Source organism: Lipotes vexillifer, unplaced genomic scaffold (assembly GCF_000442215.2).
Source record: "Lipotes vexillifer unplaced genomic scaffold, Lipotes_vexillifer_v1.1 scaffold153, whole genome shotgun sequence".
Classification (NCBI taxonomy): Eukaryota; Metazoa; Chordata; class Mammalia; order Artiodactyla; family Lipotidae; genus Lipotes; species Lipotes vexillifer.
In genome coordinates, this window is record NW_006774670.1 from 3,717,070 (window position 1) to 3,734,904 (window position 17,835).

Sequence of the window (17,835 nt, forward strand, 5' to 3'; positions counted from 1 at the left end):
GATATCATAAGTGATAAGGTCAGTTGTTGAAAACTGGACTGGTTCAATAGACTGTGATGATAGAGAGCTGATATATTTTTCTTGCAAGATTACTTTCTTGGGGGAAGCCACCAGTACTGAATTTGATCATCTTAAAAAATTCCTTGAAAGTATGTTAAATAATGCAGCAGGGTTTAAAGCCGTCCAAACAGCACTATATTGTTTTCTATGGTGCTGGCCTTTGTTGGCTCTATGAGGCTTATGTTTAACCGGAGTCTCCCCGGTGGGATCTTTGTAACCCGTAGTGAGTGTGACAGTTACGGCATTTTCAGGTTTTATATGTAATACGATTTCAAGAAAGTTCTTTCTAGGCAGAGCAGCGTATGTGAACTAATATCTATTTCTTCCTCTATTTGGGTTTCAGCCTCTTAAGCTCTGAAATGCTGCGACTTCATTAAATTCTAATGCCTCTGTTTTTCTCCTGCAGGATTCTGCATCAGAAGCATGTAAAATAGATTGTTTGGTCTAAAATAGAAAACAGTGGCAATGTTTTGCTGAGTTTCCAGACCTTTCCCAACATGGAACCAATAACCTTCACAGCAAGGAAACATCCGTTTCCTAGCGAGGTCTCGGTGGAATTTAGCCTCCAGCTGGTAGGCTTCTTACCCGTGCATTCTCTGACCACCATGCCCATGCTGTCTTGGGTCGTGGCAGAGGTGCGAAGGCTCAGCCGGCAGTCCGCCACAAAGGAGTCTGGTACCAAGCAAGTCCACCTTTGCATTTCGCCCTCCGGACTGAGATGTGAGCCTGAGCCAGGAAAAAGTCAACAATGGGATCCACTGATCTGTTCCAGCATCTTCGAGTGTCAGCCTCAGCGAGTTCACAAACTGATTCATAACAGTCACGACCCAAGTTATTTTGCTTGTTTGATTAAAGACGATGAAGCCAATCAGCAGAGTATCTGCTATGTGTTCAAAGCCGATGGTCAAACAAAAGTAAGTGGAGGTGGGGATCAAAAAGATGAAGGTGTGGCTGGATAGTTTTTGTTGTACAGGATCAGAACGTTTATTTTAAGATACTGGAATTAATAAGGAGTTAATGCTGTAGTTATACATAGATTATTTCACGGGATTTTCGGTTCATGGGGATAGGTTCTTTATAGCCTTGAAGAACATTTGACAATAGATATTAAAATGAGAAGTTTATGAGTTCAAAAATTCAACAGAGAAATCTTTCTAAGTGTATACATAAGAGCTGAACTATTAGGATTCAGATCATTTAAGATGTGTGTTCTAAAGCAGTGCTTCGCAAACAGAGATGTGCCTGTGAAGGACCTGGGGATCTTGTTAAAATGCAAAATCTGATTCAGTAGGTCTGGGACGGACCTTGAGAGTCTGCATTTCTAACAAGCCTCCAGGTGACGCGGGCGCTGCTCCTTTGAAGATTGCACTTGGAGTAGCAAAGTTCTAGATCAGTGAGCTCCACATTTTTGATCTTGTTAACAAAAATATATTTATTTAGAAGCTGTATAAGAGTATTATTAGGCAGTTTCCCAAGGTATCATATTCACTTAGGCAGAGACCATTGGTAAAAAATAGTGGATATGAATCTAAGTTTTGATACTTTCAGGTTTTTTGTTTTTTTGGGTTTTTTTGGCTAACTTCAAGTCCGATCTGACCAGCTTGTTGTTATATCTTATGATACGGGTGAGAAAGATATATGACAAATGGTAAAAAACAATATCACCAGCTCTACTATTCTCCCATTTATTTGTGCTTGTATTGTTGCTAGCATTTTTTTGCAGTTCTGTGCAGGACTCATTCAAAGCCACCTGGCCGTTTTGTGAGGGTCACTTTAGATACAATTGAAAATATAATCCCGACAGTCACTTTCTCAGTTCGGCCCACGTAAACTGGCTACAGAAAGCAAGCAAGCAGGTGAGGGCCTTGCTGCTAACCCCACAAGCTGAGGAATGCCCATGCTAGGCCTTGAGTGCCTCGTCGGCCTGTGTGGCTGTCTGCCCCACGCACTGGAGCAGACTCTGAGGATGCTAATGCCAATCCTTGTGGTAAATGTCAGTGAATAGAAAGAGAAATGCTAATGTTTTCTCCCTGCACCCCACTGGGTTTTTTTTTTGTATACCCTCCATGATGCACGAACCTCATTTGGAAATGAATGTTCTTCGTGACTAAGTGGATTTGTGGAGACTCACTTTTGTTTGTTCTTTCTGTGGTTCTGTCACTCATTCAGATTGTTGCTCCAGGTACTGGGTGGGAGGATGCAGTACAGGCTAGAAGGGAGACAGAAGCGGCAGCAGGTAAATACCACATGGTCTGTGGACAGGGCGTGATGGGAAGACAGAGAATGGGGCTTAACGCACTGGAGTGTAAGGAAGGCTTTTTGAAATAATGGCTCATCTGGAGCTAAAAACCACTATTTTATGCACAGAATAGGATATCTTCTTAATAAAAAGCATTCGATTTATTGATCATGCATCTCAGGTGGGACAGCGTCCCGGTTCAGAGGGACTAACTTCCGGGATTCTAGTCCTATCTGCCACCTGTAAACTAGGTAGCCTCAGGCAACATGGAGCCTCTTTCCTTATCTGTAAAATGGGGATAATTATAGTCTCTATCTCGTAGAGTTGCTGGGAGGACTAAATGAACTAGAATGGAACCTAAAACTAGTAAGCATTTATGGCTATAAAAATTTTTCACTAAAGAAAGTTTTACCACAAGCAGATTACATGCTAATTTCACTTCTAGTCTTAAGTAAAAAGAAAAAGAGACCAAGATGAGCGTCTTCAGCTCTCAGGATGAGATCCTGGTCATCCTTGAGCAACATTTTTATAAACTAGACACTTAAAAAACTGCATAAGTAAATTTAATGGTTGCTCTTATTTGGGTAAATTCCAGAATGAAAATTAGAGGACTGAACAGCCTGTACTCTGTGCCAGCTCTCTATAAGGACTGAGTTTCCTTGGAGGGAGTTTTTGCATGGAATAGTTGTTCAACACTCTACACTTTTGACTCTTTCCCAAAATCTTTTATAGCCATCTGAGAACAGGCTTCTAGCCAGTTATTCAGCTACCTGACAGGAGGAGAGATTTATAACTAAATTCTGGAACTCGGGCTTCAAGTCGTGCTGAAAGTAAAGAACTGGCCTTACTCTGTGTTCTAAAAAGCCACGGTAGAAATGTGAATCTGTTCTTAAGTTATTTTTGGCTTGCTTACAATTTTTACAAGCAAATTGCCAGTACTCAGAGTAATAAATTACTGTCATCCTGCTGGTTTTATAAAAGAGTAATTTGTAACATAAGCATCTCAGTCAGTGATTCTCCTGTTGCCGGAAACTGAATGGTAAACCAAATTGGCCGCGATTCTAGCTGACATGATATCCTTTATGTTCTTGGGACATCCTGGCACGGTATCTCATAGCAGATTATCTGCTGTAGGAGCATGTTAACCTATGTCATCATTTCTCCTATTTGTAGCATTTGCGCAGTGAAATAATTCTGTAGATTATGGCCTCTTCTAAATAAATGAAGTCAGTATCCACCTGTATTTGCCAGAAAAGATATATGCATTTACTGCCAGGGTCATAAGCACAAAACTACTGTGTGAGAGGCAACCCTTTGAGCAGCATAGAAATTAACTTATTGAAGAAGGTCTAGGGAGAAGAGACACGAAAAGGAATAGTTTTTTTTTTTTGCGGTACGCGGGCCTCTCACTGCCGTGGCCTCTCCCGCTGCGGAGCACAGGCTCCGGACGCGCAGGCCCAGCGGCTACGGCCCACGGGCCCAGCCGCTTCGCGGCATGTGGGATCCTCCCGGACCGGGGCACGAACGCGTGTCTCCTGCATCGACAGGCGGATTCCCAACCACCGTGCCACCAGGGAAGCCCCCAGGAATAGTTTTAAAAGCACAACATGAGATTCTGTTTCCCATTGTACGTTCCATAGAATATGCTTGAGGTGTTCCACACAGAAAGGCTTCCATGATCAAAATATATTAGGGAAGCATCTCAAACTTTTTGATCTGAAGACCCTTTTCACTCTAAAAAATTATCGAGTATCCCAAAGAGTTTAATGTGGGTTTTATCTATTAATACTTTTATATTAGAAATTAAAACTGAAAAATCATAAAGGTTTTAATTTATTGAAAAACAAAATAAGCCCCATAAATGTAAGCCTAAACAATATTTTTTTGTGAAAAATAATTGTATTTTCCCAAAAATTTAGTGATAAGAGTGGCATAGTTTTACTTTTTGTTTGTTTGGTTTTTTGCAAATCTCTTTCACGTCTGGATCAATAGTCAACTATTAATTCTCAGCTGCTTCTCCACTCATTCTTTTGTGATGTGTTGTTTTGGTTGAGCATATGAAGAAAATTTGGCCTCACACAGATTTGTAGTAGGAAAAAGGAGAAATATTTTATAACCTTTTTAGAAAATTGTGGATATTTTTCTTTAATACTATACCAAAACTTGACAAATGGTAGTTTCTTAAAGGTTTGTGGCAATATGACATGTGAAACCATGTCAAAGCACTCTTTGCACTTTGTTATATTAAAATCCATTAGTCTGTCTTGTGCTTTAATGAAGCTTTTAAGCATGAATGATTCTGTAACATCATGCATTGATTATTTGGAAAATATTGGTTCACTGAGTTGTACAGACCACACTCTGAGAACTGCTGTATTAGGGAAATACTGTACTTTCTATTGCACTCTTGAATTGCACATTAGTTCATTAAATCCCCAAGTTTATTGGACCATAGATTACATTTTCTCATAACTTCCAAGAACATCCCTCAGCACGCATGTGAACACAGTGGCATAAGGTTGTGGGTTGAAGTTTAGTTTTGAGTTAGGATCTGTGGCAGGAAATGAAAACATCCACTCTGGGAAACATATGGATGCATGGGTGACCCTGACTAGGTCTATACCCCATCACATGGCAAAGAAATCAAGAGTTCCTCCTGGACTCAGCCCTAGAAAAAGTGTAAAGTCTTAGAAAATTATCTCAAGATTCTTTCTTTCTCCAGTGCTTCAGCTTTGTCTCTTCTAAGAAGAACATCAGATTTGCCACTCCCTTGAGTATTACTGAAGATCACTCAGAAGAGTATTTACATTTTAGTCCCTTTTTTAATCTACAAAGTAAAAAGCTCTGCTTCCTTTAAGAGACTTTCCAGCAATGAGTTGCAGGCAGCAGAAGTGTTGGGCTGAGGCTTCTGACATTGACTGTTGCTGTCTTATGCCAATAAAAGGAAAGAATGGATTCTGAATGGAGAATGGCAAGGATTATGCTGGTAATAAGTGGAGAAGTGTAGGCTGGTGTTCAGTACGAGGGACCCGGGCGGGCTAAGGCAGAAATCGGGTGTGTGGAGCTAGTTTTGCTATAAGTGCCTGTTCTTCTTCAGCTAACTTATCATACCTATAACCTGTCCTGGCTTTTCAAACACTGTTCCTGACTTTAGTCAGATCTGATCTTCTGGATCTCGTGTCCAGTCTGGGAACAGCGCAGGGGTTTCATAGCTGTGATGGGATTGGTGTCATTAATGCAACAGTGCTCATGGGCTTCCCCTTCTGCACCCTCCCTAAGAGCATCTTGGATTTATTAGAATCTTTTTTTTTTTTTTTTTTGCGATACGCGGGCCTCTCATTGCCGTGGCCTCTCCCGTTGCGGAGCACAGGCTCCGGACGCGCAGGCTCAGCGGCCATGGCTCACGGGCCCAGCCGCTCCGCGGCATGTGGGATCTTCCCAGACCGGGGCACGAACCCGTGTCCCCTGCATCGACAGGCGGACTCTCAACCACTGCGCCACCAGGGAAGCCCTAGAATCTTGTTAGATTCTTTCCTCCTTCTCCCAAGGAGGAAGTATTATCTCTTGCTGGGACATAATAAAGTACTAAATCCTTAGGAATTAGGAGGAGGGAAAAGTATGGCCAAGGAGCTTGGGTTGGGGGTTGGAGGAGCTGGAGTAACTGCATGGGAGGTAGACTTCTAGAAGACAACTTTACTAAATGTTACTGAGAAAGATGTGTTTGAGAGAATGTCAATGTCCTTTGAAAGAATGGGTTTCCTTTTCCATGAGTTTTGACAATGAAACTTCATTTCTTTTTTTTTTTTACATCTTTATTGGAGTATAATTGCTTTACAATGGTGTGTTCGTTTCTGCTTTATAACAAAGTGAATCAGTTATACATATACATATGTTCCCATATCTCTTCCCTCTTGCATCTCCCTCCCTCCCACCCTCCCTATCCCACCCCTCTAGGTGGTCACAAAGCACCGAGCTGATCTCCCTGTGCTATGTGGCTGCTTCCCACTAGCTATCTATTTTACATTTGGTAGTGTATATATGTCCATGCCACTCTCTCGCTTTGTCACAGCTTACCCTTCCCCCTCCCCATATCCTCAAGTCCATTCTCCAGTAGGTCTGTGTCTTTATTCCTATCTTACCCCTAGGTTCTTCATGACATTTTTTTTTCTTAAATTCCATATATATGTGTTAGCATATGGTATTTGTCTTTCTCTTTCTGACTTCACTCTGTATGACAGACTCTAGGTCCATCCACGTCATTACAAATAGCTCAATTTCGTTTCTTTTTATGGCTGAGTAATATTCCATTGTATATATGTGCCACATCTTCTGTATCCATTCATCCGATGATGGACACTTAGGTTGTTTCCATCTCCGGGCTATTATAAATAGAGCTGCAATGAACATTTTGGTACATGGCTCTTTTCAGATTATGGTTTTCTCAGGGTATATGCCCAGTAGTGGGATTGCTGGGTCATATGGTAGTTCTATTTGTAGTTTTTTAAGGAACGTCCATACTGTTCTCCATAGTGGCTGTACCAATTCACATTCCCACCAGCAGTGCAAGAGTGTTCCCTTTTCTCCACACCCTCTCCAGCATTTATTGTTTCTAGATTTTTTGATGATGGCCATTCTGACTGGTGTGAGATGATATCTCATTGTAGTTTTGATTTGCATTTCTCTAATGATTAATGATGTTGAGCATTCTTTCATGTGTTTGTTGGCAGTCTGTATATCTTCTTTGGAGAAATGTCTATTTAGGTCTTCTGCCCATTTTTGGATTGGGTTGTTTATTTTTTTGTTATTGAGCTGCATGAGCTGCCTGTAAATTTTAGAGATTAATCCTTTGTCAGTTGATTCATTTGCAAATATTTTCTCCCATTCTGAGGGCTGTCTTTTGGTCTTGTTTATGGTTTCCTTTGCTGTGCAAAAGCTTTGAAGTTTCATTAGGTCCCATTTGTTTATTTTTGTTTTTATCTCCATTACTCTAGGAGATGGGTCAAGAAGGATCTTGCTGTGATTTATGTCATAGAGTGTTCTGCCTATGTTTTCCTCTAAGAGTTTGATAGTTTCTGGCCTTACATTTAGGTCTTTAATCCATTTTGAGCTTATTTTTGTGTATGGTGTTAGGGAGTGATCTAATCTCATACTTTTACATGTACCTGTCCAGTTTTCCCAGCACCACTTATTGAAGAGGCTGTCCTTTCTCCACTGTATATTCCTGCCACCTTTATCAAAGATAAGGTGACCATATGTGCATGGGTTTATCTCTGGGCTTTCTATCCTATTCCATTGATCTATCTTTCTGTTTTTGTGCCAGTACCATACTGTCTTGATTACTGTAGCTTTGTAGTATAGTCTGAAGTCAGGCAGCCTGATTCCTCCAGCTCCATTTTTTGTTCTCAAGATTGCTTTGGCTATTCGGGGTCTTTTGTGTTTCCATACAAATTGTGAAATTTTTTGTTCTAGTTCTGTGAAAAATGCCAGTGGTAGTTTGATAGGGATTGCATTGAATCTATAGATTGCTTTGGGAAGTAGAGTCATTTTCACAATGTTGATTCTTCCAATCCAAGAACATGGTATATCTCTCCATCTGTTTGTATCATCTTTAATTTCTTTCATCAGTGTCTTATAATTTTCTGCATACAGGTCTTTTGTCTCCTTAGGTAGGTTTATTCCTAGATATTTTATTCTTTTTGTTGCAATGGTAAATGGGAGTGTTTTCTTGATTTCACTTTCAGATTTTTCATCATTAGTATATAGGAATGCCAGAGATTTCTGTGCATTAATTTTGTATCCTGCTACTTTACCAAATTCATTGATTAGCTCTAGTAGTTTTCTGGTAGCATCTTTAGGATTCTCTATGTATAGTATCATGTCATCTGCAAACAGTGACAGCTTTACTTCTTCTTTTCCGATTTGGATTCCTTTTATTTCCTTTTCTTCTCTGATTGCTGTGGCTAAAACTTCCAAAACTATGTTGAATAAGAGTGGTGAGAGTGGGCAACCTTGTCTTGTTCCTGACCTTAGTGGAAATGCTTTCAGTTTTTCGCCATTGAGGATGATGTTGGCTGTGGGCTTGTCATATACGGCCTTTATTATATTGAGGAAAGTTCCCTCTACACCTACTTTCTGCAGGGTTTTTATCATAAATGGGTGTTGAATTTTGTCAAAAGCTTTCTCTGCATCTATTGAGATGATCATATGGTTTTTCTCCTTCAATTTGTTAATATGGTTAATCACATTGATAGATTTGCGTATATTGAAGAATCCTTGCATTCCTGGAATAAACCCCACTTGATCATGGTGTATGATCCTTTTAATGTGCTGTTGGATTCTGTTTGCTAGTATTTTGTTGAGGATTTTTGCATCTATGTTCATCAGTGATATTGGCCTGTAGTTTTCTTTCTTTGTGACATCCTTGTCTGGTTTTGGTATCAAGGTGATGGTGGCCTCGTAGAATGAGTTTGGGAGTGTTCCTCCCTCTGCTATATTTTGGAAGAGTTTGAGAAGGATAGGTGTTAGCTCTTCTCTAAATGTTTGATAGAATTCGCCTGTGAAGCCATCTGGTCCTGGGCTTTTGTTTGTTGGAAGATTTTTAATCACAGTTTCAATTTCAGTGTTTGTGATTGGTCTGTTCATATTTTCTATTTCTTCCTGATTCAGTCTTGGCAGTTTGTGCATTTCTAAGAATTTGTCCATTTCTTCCAGATTGTCCATTTTATTGGCATAGAGTTGCTTGTAGTAATCGCTCATGATCTTCTGTATTTCTGTAGTGTCAGTTGTTACTCCTCCTTTTTAATTTCTAATTCTATATTTTTCTTTTTTTTTTTTTTTGCGGTACACGGGCCTCTCACTGCTGTGGCCTCTCCCGTTGCGGAGCACAGGCCATGGCTCATGGGCCCAGCTGCTCCGCGGCATGTGGGATCTTCCCGGACCGGGGCACGAACCCGTGTCCCCTGCATCGGCAGGCGGACTCTCAATCACTGCGCCACCAGGGAAGCCCTCTAATTCTATTGATTTCAGTCTTCTCCCTTTTTTTCCTGATGAGTCTGGCTAATGGTTTCTCAATTTTGTTTATCTTCTCAAAGAACCAGCTTTTAGTTTTATTGATCTTTGCTATCGTTTCCTTCATTTCTTTTTCATTTATTTCTGATCTGATCTTTATGATTTCTTTTCTTCTGCTAACTTTGGAGTTTTTTGGTTTTTCTTTCTCTAATTGCTTTAGGTGCAAGATTAGGTTGTTTATTTGAGATGTTTCCTGTTTCTTAAGGTAGGATTGTATTGCCATAAACTTCCCTCTTAGAACTGCTTTTGCTGCAACCCATAGGTTTTGGGTCATCGTGTCTCCATTGTCATTTGTTTCTAGGTATATATTTATTTCCTCTTTGATTTCTTCAGTGATCACTTCGTTATTAAGTAGTGTATTGTTTAGCCTCCATGTGTTTGTATTTTTTATAGATCTTTTCCTGTAATTGATATCTATTCTCATAGCGTTGTGGTCGGAAAAGATACTTGATACAATTTCAGTTTTCTTAAATTTACCAAGGCTTGATTTGTGACCCAAGATATGATCTATCCTGGAGAATGTTCCATGAGCACTTGAAAAAATGTGTATTTTGTTGTCTTTGGATGGAATGTCCTATAAATATCTATTAAGTCCACCTTGTTTAATGTATCATTTAAAGCTTGTGTTTCCGTATTTATTTTCATTTTGGATAATCTGTCCCTTGGTGAAAGTGGGGTGTTAAAGTCCCCTACTATGAATGTGTTACTGTTGATTTCCCCTTTTATGGCTGCTGGTATTTGCCTTATGTATTGAGGTGCTCCTATGTTGGGTGCATAAATATTTACAATTGTTGTATCTTCTTCTTGGATTGATCCCTTGATCATTATGTAGTGTCCTTCTTTGTCTCTTCTAATAGTCTTTATTTTAAAGGCTATTTTGTCTGATATGAGTGTTCCTACTCCAGCTTTCTTTTGATTTTCATTTGCAGGGAATATCTTTTTCCATCCCCTCACTTTCAATCTGTATGTGTCTCTAGGTCTGAAGTGGGTCTCTTGTAGACAGCATATATATGGGTCTTGTTTTTGTATCCATTCAGCCAATCTGTGTCTTTTGGTGGGAGCATTTAGTCCATTTACATTTAAGGTAATTATCGATATGTATGTTCCTATTCCCATTTTCTAAATTGTTTTGGGTTCGTTATTATAGGACTTTTCCTTCTCTTGTGTTTTTGTCTAGAGAAGTTCCTTTAGCATTTGTTGTAAAGCTGGTTTGGTGGTGCTGAACTCTCTCAGCTTTTGCTTGTCTGTAAAGGTTTTAATTTCTCCATCAAATCTGAATGAGATCCTTGCTGGGTAGAGTAATCTTGGTTGCAGGTTTTTCTCCTTCATCACTTTCAGTATGTCCTGCCACTCCCTTCTGGCTTGTAGAGTTTCTGCTGAGAGATCAGCTGTTAACCTTATGGGGATTCCCTTGTGTGTTATTTGTTGTTTTTCCCTTGCTGCTTTTAATATGCTTTCTTTGTATTTAGTTTTTGACAGTTTGATTAATATGTGTCTTGGCGTATTTCTCCTTGAATTTATCCTGTATGGGACTCTCTGTGCTTCCTGGACTTGATTAACGATTTCCTTTCCCATATTAGGGAAGTTTTCAACTATAATCTCTTCAAATATTTTCTCAGTCCCTTTCTTTTTCTCTTCTTCTTCTGGAACCCCTATAATTCGAATGTTGGTGCGTTTAATGTTGTCCCAGAGGTCTCTGAGACTGTCCTCAGTTCTTTTCATTCTTTTTTCTTTATTCTGCTCTGCAGTAGTTATTTCCACTATTTTATCTTCCAGGTCACTTATCCGTTCTTCTGCCTCATTTATTCTGCTATTGATCCCATCTAGAGTATTTTTCATTTCATTTATTGTGTTGTTCATCATTGTCTGTTTTGTGTTTTTCTGTCTTCTCATTTAGCTTATCTTACTGTGTTTGAGGTCTCATTTTCGCAGGCTGCAGGTTCGTAGTTCCCGTTGTTTTTGGTGTCTGCCCCCAGTGGCTATGGTTGGTTCATTGGGTTGTGTAGGCTTCCTTGTGGAGCGGACTAGTGCCTGCGTTCTGGTGGATGAGGCTGGTTCTTGTTTTTCTGGTGGGCAGGTCCACGTCTGGTGGTGTGTTTTGGGGTGTCTGTGGACTTATTATGATTTTAGGCAGCCTCTCTGCTAATGGGTGGGGTTGTGTTCCTGTCTTGCTAGTTGTTTGGCATAGGGTGTCCAGCACTGTAGCTTGCTGGTCGTTGAGTAAAGCTGGGTGCTGGTGTTGAGATGGAGATCTCTGGGAGATTTTCGCCGTTTGATATTATGTAGAGCTGGGAGGTGTCTTGTGGACCTGTGTCCTGGAGTTGGCTCTCCCACCTCAGAGGCACAGCACTGACTCCTGGCTGCAGCATCAAGAGCCTTTCATCCACACGGTCACGTGGCTGTATGTAAGAGGCCTCAGTTCCTTGCCGCATGGATCTCTCCTTAGGGCTGCTTGAGTGTCCTCATGACATGGCAGCTGGCTTACCCCAGGATGAGTCATCCGGCCCTCAGTCCCCGGGACTGTTGCGGCTTCGGCCGCCGGGGCCCCTCCAGAGCCGGCAGCCTCACTGAGGCCGCCCTCCCCTCGGGCTCTGGGGCAGTTCCGTGATGGCGGAGGGAAGAGACCCTGAGCCGGGAGTTCCAGCTCTGTTGAAACTTCATTTCTTGAGGGTGATCTATATCTGAGACTGAACCCTGTGGGCTCCCATACTGCTAATTTTAAGAGTACTTAACTATTTATAGACTTAATTTAAGATCAGTAAAGGTTTCCTTTTGAAATTTAAGATCAGTAAAGGTTTCCTTTTGAAATTTTCAGTAAAGAACCAGTGTATTCTCTCATGAGGCCCTGTAAGCCCACTGTCTTTCTCAGTAACTTATGGACAGCGACCTCACCTAGACTCTCTGGATTCGTTGTGTTGCATATCAATTGAAAAGGTGGTCTGAAGTTGTTTTCCTTTGATTAGCAGGATTAATACTTAAATCCCCTATATTAAAAGCCCAAGTTGCTTTGGCTGAGTTTTATGATTTAATAAAAATTTTTAAAAAATTTGTTTTTGATCGTAGGCTTTGTTTCAGTTGCATTTTACCCATTACTCATCGATCTTAATAATTCCCCATCTGCTTGGAATTTTAAGTTAGTGACTTAAAATTTGCACCACTTATTTAAGGATTTTCAGTAGAGGCTGGCTTTGGTGGTGTCTCTTGTTTGGCTGTTATATTTGCTGGCTCGTTACTTTCTTTCTTTGCTGGAGCGAAGATTGAAATGATAACATTGAGCTGGAGCGTTTTGTTCCTGAGGGTGATTATCCTGAAGCTCATAGAATTATTTTGCAGCTCTTCTTACCTAGCGCCCTTTCTGTATTGGGTCTTCATTTCTAAATATCAGATAATAGTTTTTCTTTGCTACTCAGAGAATGGTTCTGAGAAGGCTTTGTGGCATATGTTTTGGAGGATTTTTAAATCGATGTTAAAATTGCCACTGGGCATCTTTAATCCATTCTGGCTGTTATGTAAGATTTCATTTGGGGGCCCATTCGGCGGCTATGACTCAGTGCATGGTTGCACAGAGCAGTGTATCCACGTCAGTCCATCAGCACTTGACCGTCTGTCACACTAGACAGAAGTCGGTTGCTGTGTGCAGAGATTGGCAGGGATTCTTTTTCATCTATAAAAAGAATGTCCCGAACTGCATGAACTCCGAAGTATTTGTTGGAAGGTTTGGGTCCATGACACAGGACTGATTATGGAATTTATTTTTGACTTTGGAAAAGGAGTCTGAGGGTTTCAGAAGCATCCACCTTGTGATAAGTGCTTACATAATTTTTTAGAAGTCTTTATTTTCAATGCATATCACTTTCTATAGCTTTGCATTTTTCACCAGATGCTTTGCGTTTGATAATTATTTTTATAATATAAATCTGTTCCTAAGAATAGACTTTACAAGTATCTTGAACCTAAAGTTGACTTGTATCTTAAAAGGATTTATTTATATCCTAGACCTCCACTGTCCAGTACAATAATAAGTAGTCATCTATGGCTATTGAGCACTTGCAGTGTGGCTGGTCTGAATTGAGATGTACTGTGTCAAAACAGTGGATTTCAAAGACTTGGTTTGAAAAAAGGAATGTAAAAATATCTTAATAATTTTCTATATTGGTTACATGTTGAAATTATAATATTTTCTATATATTGGGTTAAGTCAAATATAATACTAAAATTAATTTCACCTTTCTGAGTGTGCCTACAAGAAAATTTAAGATTACATTTGTAGCTTGCATCCTCCTTTTACTAGTCAGGTCTGGACTAGTTACCTAGCAAGGATTTCTGGAAATAATTTGAACATTTATCACAGAGTGACGTCAAGTTTCCCCCTTTTCTTTGCTGCCTTCTGTTTGTTAATGATAGAATTTTGCTCAAAGTTACTCTGAAAAAACCACATTAAAAACTGGGACCTGGGAACTTCCTTGGTGGTCCAGTGGTTAAGACTCCGCACTACCACGTCAGCGGGCCCGGGTTCGATAGGACCTGTTTTTTTCTTTCTTTTTTTTTTTGGCCACGCCACGTGGCTTGTGGGATCTTCGCTCCCCAACCAGGGCTCGAACGTGCGACCTCGGCAGTGAAAGCATAGAGTCCTAACCACTGGACCACCAGGGAATTCAAGAACCTATTTTTATTTTTATGTTTTATTTTTTTATTTAAAATTTTTTTTCTGGTACACGGGCCTCTCACTGTTGTGGCCTCTCCCATTGTGGAGCACAGGCTCCAGACGCGCAGGCTCAGCGGCCATGGCTCACGGGCCCAGCCGCTCCGCAGCATGTGGGATCTTCCCGGACCAGGGCACGAACCCATGTCCCCTGCATCGGCAGGTGGCCTCTCAACCACTGGCCACCGGGGAAGCCCCAAGAACCTATTTTTAATTCTAGATGCATATTGCAGGGGATGAGCGCTTTGTGGGCCACTAATTTGGGATACGGTTAAAGAGATAAATCTGTTTCCGCTTTGAATATTTTTCTTTCTTCTGGATGCTTAGGGGTCCACCCCACTTACTGCTGCCTGTGATCCTGAACCAACAACCACAACCAGCAACTGGATTTTCTGGCCTGGCTCAGAGAAAGCCTCAGAAGAGGCTGGATTGGGGGTGGGGCTCGGGGGAGGAGCCTAATGCAGGACATACCAGAAAACTTACATGTGACTTCAGGGCAGCCCGTCCTGCAGGAGCCCTTTCCTGGCTGCTTCAGTCCCAGCAGGACATCAGAAGTCTTCCTTTCCTGTGGTCAAGTGATATAGGTATTTGAAATGTTGCAGATTTTTTTTTTTTAACATTTTTATTGGAGTATTATTGCTTTACAGTGGTGTGTTTCTGCTGTATAACAAAGTGAATCAGCCATACATATACATGTATCCCCATATCTCCTCCCTCTTGCGTCTCCCGCCCACCCTCCCTATCCCACCCCTCTAGGTGGTCACAAAGCACTGAGCTGATCTCCCTGTGTCATGCGGCTGCTTCCCACTAGCTATCTATTTTACATTTGGTAGCGTATATATGTCTATGCCACTCTTTCACTTCGTCCCAGCTTCCCCTTCCCCCTCCCTGTGTCCTCAAGTCCTTTCTCTACGTCTGTGTCTTTATTCCTGTCCTGCCCCTAGGTTCTTCAGGACCATTTTTTTTTTTTTTGAGATTCCACATATATGTGTTAGCACATGGTATTTGTTTTTCTCTTTCTGACTTCCTTCACTCTGTATGACAGTCTCCAGGTCCATCCACCTCACTACAGATAACTCAATTTTGTTTCTTTTTATGGCTGAGTAATATTCCATTGTATGTATGTGCCACATCTTCTTTATCCATTCATCTGTCAGTGGACACTTAGGTTGCTTCCATGTCCTGGCTATTGTAAACAGAGCTACAATGAACATGAAATATTGCAGATTTTACATTAATTCTTTCTTTGGAATGCGACCAGTGTACCATGTACTTGGTTGGGGGCTAGGGTACAAAATCAAGCTGCGATTGCCCCCTTTAGAAGCAGCGTGATGCTTTATTATGCCAAATAGAGATTCTGAATGCGGCACTGCCAGGAGTCAGCAAACATCTGTAAGTTATGAAAGAGCGAATTTGAGTGACTGGGAGGAGGCCTCGTGTAATAAGTGTCTGCAGTTGTGAAAAGCTGCTGTGTATAAAAAGACATAGACAAGTTCTGAATTGCTCCAGAGGGTAGAACCAGGAACAAGAGAAGTTTCTAGAGACAGATTTTTGCCTCCTCCTCACAATGATAGCCATCAAATAATTAAATGGGTTCTATGGAACAGTAGACGTGGATGGAGGTTTCACCTGGCAAGACATCATCTTCCTGTGTCCACATATCCCACTGTGAGGAAGGTACTACCTGACAACGTTCCCTTTCATTTCAGACAACTGAGTTGTTCCTAAACCTCTTATGCTGAGATGAAGTTGTTTCCTGTAATGTCTAGTTGTTTGTCATAGATCTGTCTTCTGGAAGGACCCTCTGGAATGTCATGCATTTTCCATGAGACATTTGAGTGGGTATTAAAGACCCCCTGGGAATTTCCCAGGGCAATGAGTTGGGTGCAGATTTTTTTTTTTAACTTTTTTTTGTTTTGTTTTTGTTTTTTGGGGTTTTTTTGCAGTACGCAGGCCTCTCACTGTTGTGGCCTCTCCCGTTGCGGAGCACAGGCTCCAGACGCGCAGGCTCAGCGGCCACGGCTCACGGGCCCAGCCGCTCCGCGGCATGTGGGATCTTCCCGGACCGGGGCGCGAACCCGTGTCCCCTGCATCGGCAGGCGTACTCTCAACCACTGTGCCACCAGGGAAGCCCCTAACTTTTTATTTTATATTGGAATATAGTCGGTTAACAACATTGTGATAGTTTCAGGTACACTGCAAAGGGACTCAGACATACATACACATGTATCCATTTTCCCCCAAACTCCCCTTAGTTGGGTGCAGATTTAATGGATGTCCTAAGTAGAGGATATAGCATGTGCCAAGCCAGAGCGGGACAAGTGCAGAGATGTCCACTGTGGCTGGAGCTGCTGCAATTAATGTTTTGCAAATTGCGTGGTCAGAGATGTGACGGGAAGGAAAGGCTGGGGTCAAATTTTACAGGGCTTGGTCTGCCTTGCTAAGGGTGTTGGGTGTTCTTCTTAAGAAGGTCGTTCTGTAAGTGTCAGTCATGAGAGGCATTAATCGGGGAAGTGAAACAATTGGATTTGTTTTTAGATTTTGCAGTGGAGGATGGAGTAGAGGGATGAGAGACAGAGGAGGGAAGCCAATTAGGAGGCTATCACAGTAGTCTTGTGAAAAATCAGTGTCTTTTTTTTTTTTTTTGAAATATTTATTTATTTATTTGGCTGCACTGGTTCTTAGTTGCGGCATGTAGGCTCTTAGCTGTGGCATGCGGGATCCAGTTCCCTGACCAGGGATCGAACCCGGGCCCCCTGCATTGGGAGTGTGGAGTCTCATCCACCGCACCACCAGGGAAGTCCCCAAGCAGTGTCTTGATCCATAATTATAATATGAAGTAACTTGTTCCTGATGAACCCATGTTGATGTCTTCTGATCACTTTCCCCTCTGCTCCCAGAAAGGTTTTAATAGTTTGTTTATTTGCCTCTAATGGAAGAAAAAGTCAGTCAGATTCTGATTTCCTGTCCTACTGATGCTGACCTGCTTGGTTCCTAAGGAATGATATAAAAAATAACATAGGGCTTCCCTGGTGGCGCAGTGGTTGAGAGTTCGCCTGCCGATGCAGGGGAGCGGGTTCGTGCCCCGGTCCGGGAAGATCCCACATGCCGCGGAGCGGCTGGGCCCGTGAGCCGTGGCCGCTGAGCCTGCGCGTCCAGAGCCTGTGCTCCGCGGCAGGAGAGGCCACAGCAGTGAGAGACCCGCGTACCACAAAAATACCAAAAACAACAACAACAAAAAACATAGAAGTGAAATTCCTGATCTGCTTCTGCTTGGTCTTCTAAAATGTATATCCTGGTACCTCTCATCGTACAAACCAACCCTCCCCTAACCTCATTTCCCATTCCAGCTTCCCCCAGTTACTGGCCCAACTTTCTGCTCCATTCTTCAAGAGTTGCCACGGTGGCTACCTTTGCTTCCACTCACCCATTTTCTCCTTAGGTTTACCAATTGGACTTCTGTCCTGATCATATTCCACTGATGGCTCTTATCATGTCACCTGCCACCTCCAGCTTGTGAAATCTGGTGATGCGTTCTCTGCATTTCTCTTATCCTGTTTCTCAGTAGCTTTTGGCATAGTTGACAGGGGAGTGTTTCTTCTGTTTTAAAACACTCTTCTCTTGGCTTTTGGAAAACCACACCCTCCTGTTTTCCCTTTGACTACAATAGTGGTTTCTACCCAGTCTCCTTTGTTTGTTCTTCTTAATTCTGAGTTTTATGTCCCTTGAGACTCAGCCTTCTATATTTCTCTTCTAGACACTCTTT

At 41.7% G+C, this 17,835-nt stretch overlaps 1 protein-coding gene across 3 annotated transcripts in view; it reads left to right on the forward strand.

Annotated features, from left to right (window-relative positions):
* Positions 1 to 17,835, forward strand: part of TBC1D1 (TBC1 domain family member 1) — a 232,186-nt gene that overhangs the window by 15,537 nt on the left and 198,814 nt on the right. For 2 of the 3 annotated variants that reach the window (XM_007449405.1, XM_007449404.1), the window contains one exon: positions 467 to 974. In XM_007449405.1, the coding sequence (XP_007449467.1) occupies positions 558 to 974 (417 nt within the window). In that variant the 5' untranslated portion in view covers positions 467 to 557. Of the gene's footprint in view, positions 1 to 466; positions 975 to 17,835 lie in introns of those variants that run through there. The other variant, XM_007449403.1, reaches the window with a different exon arrangement.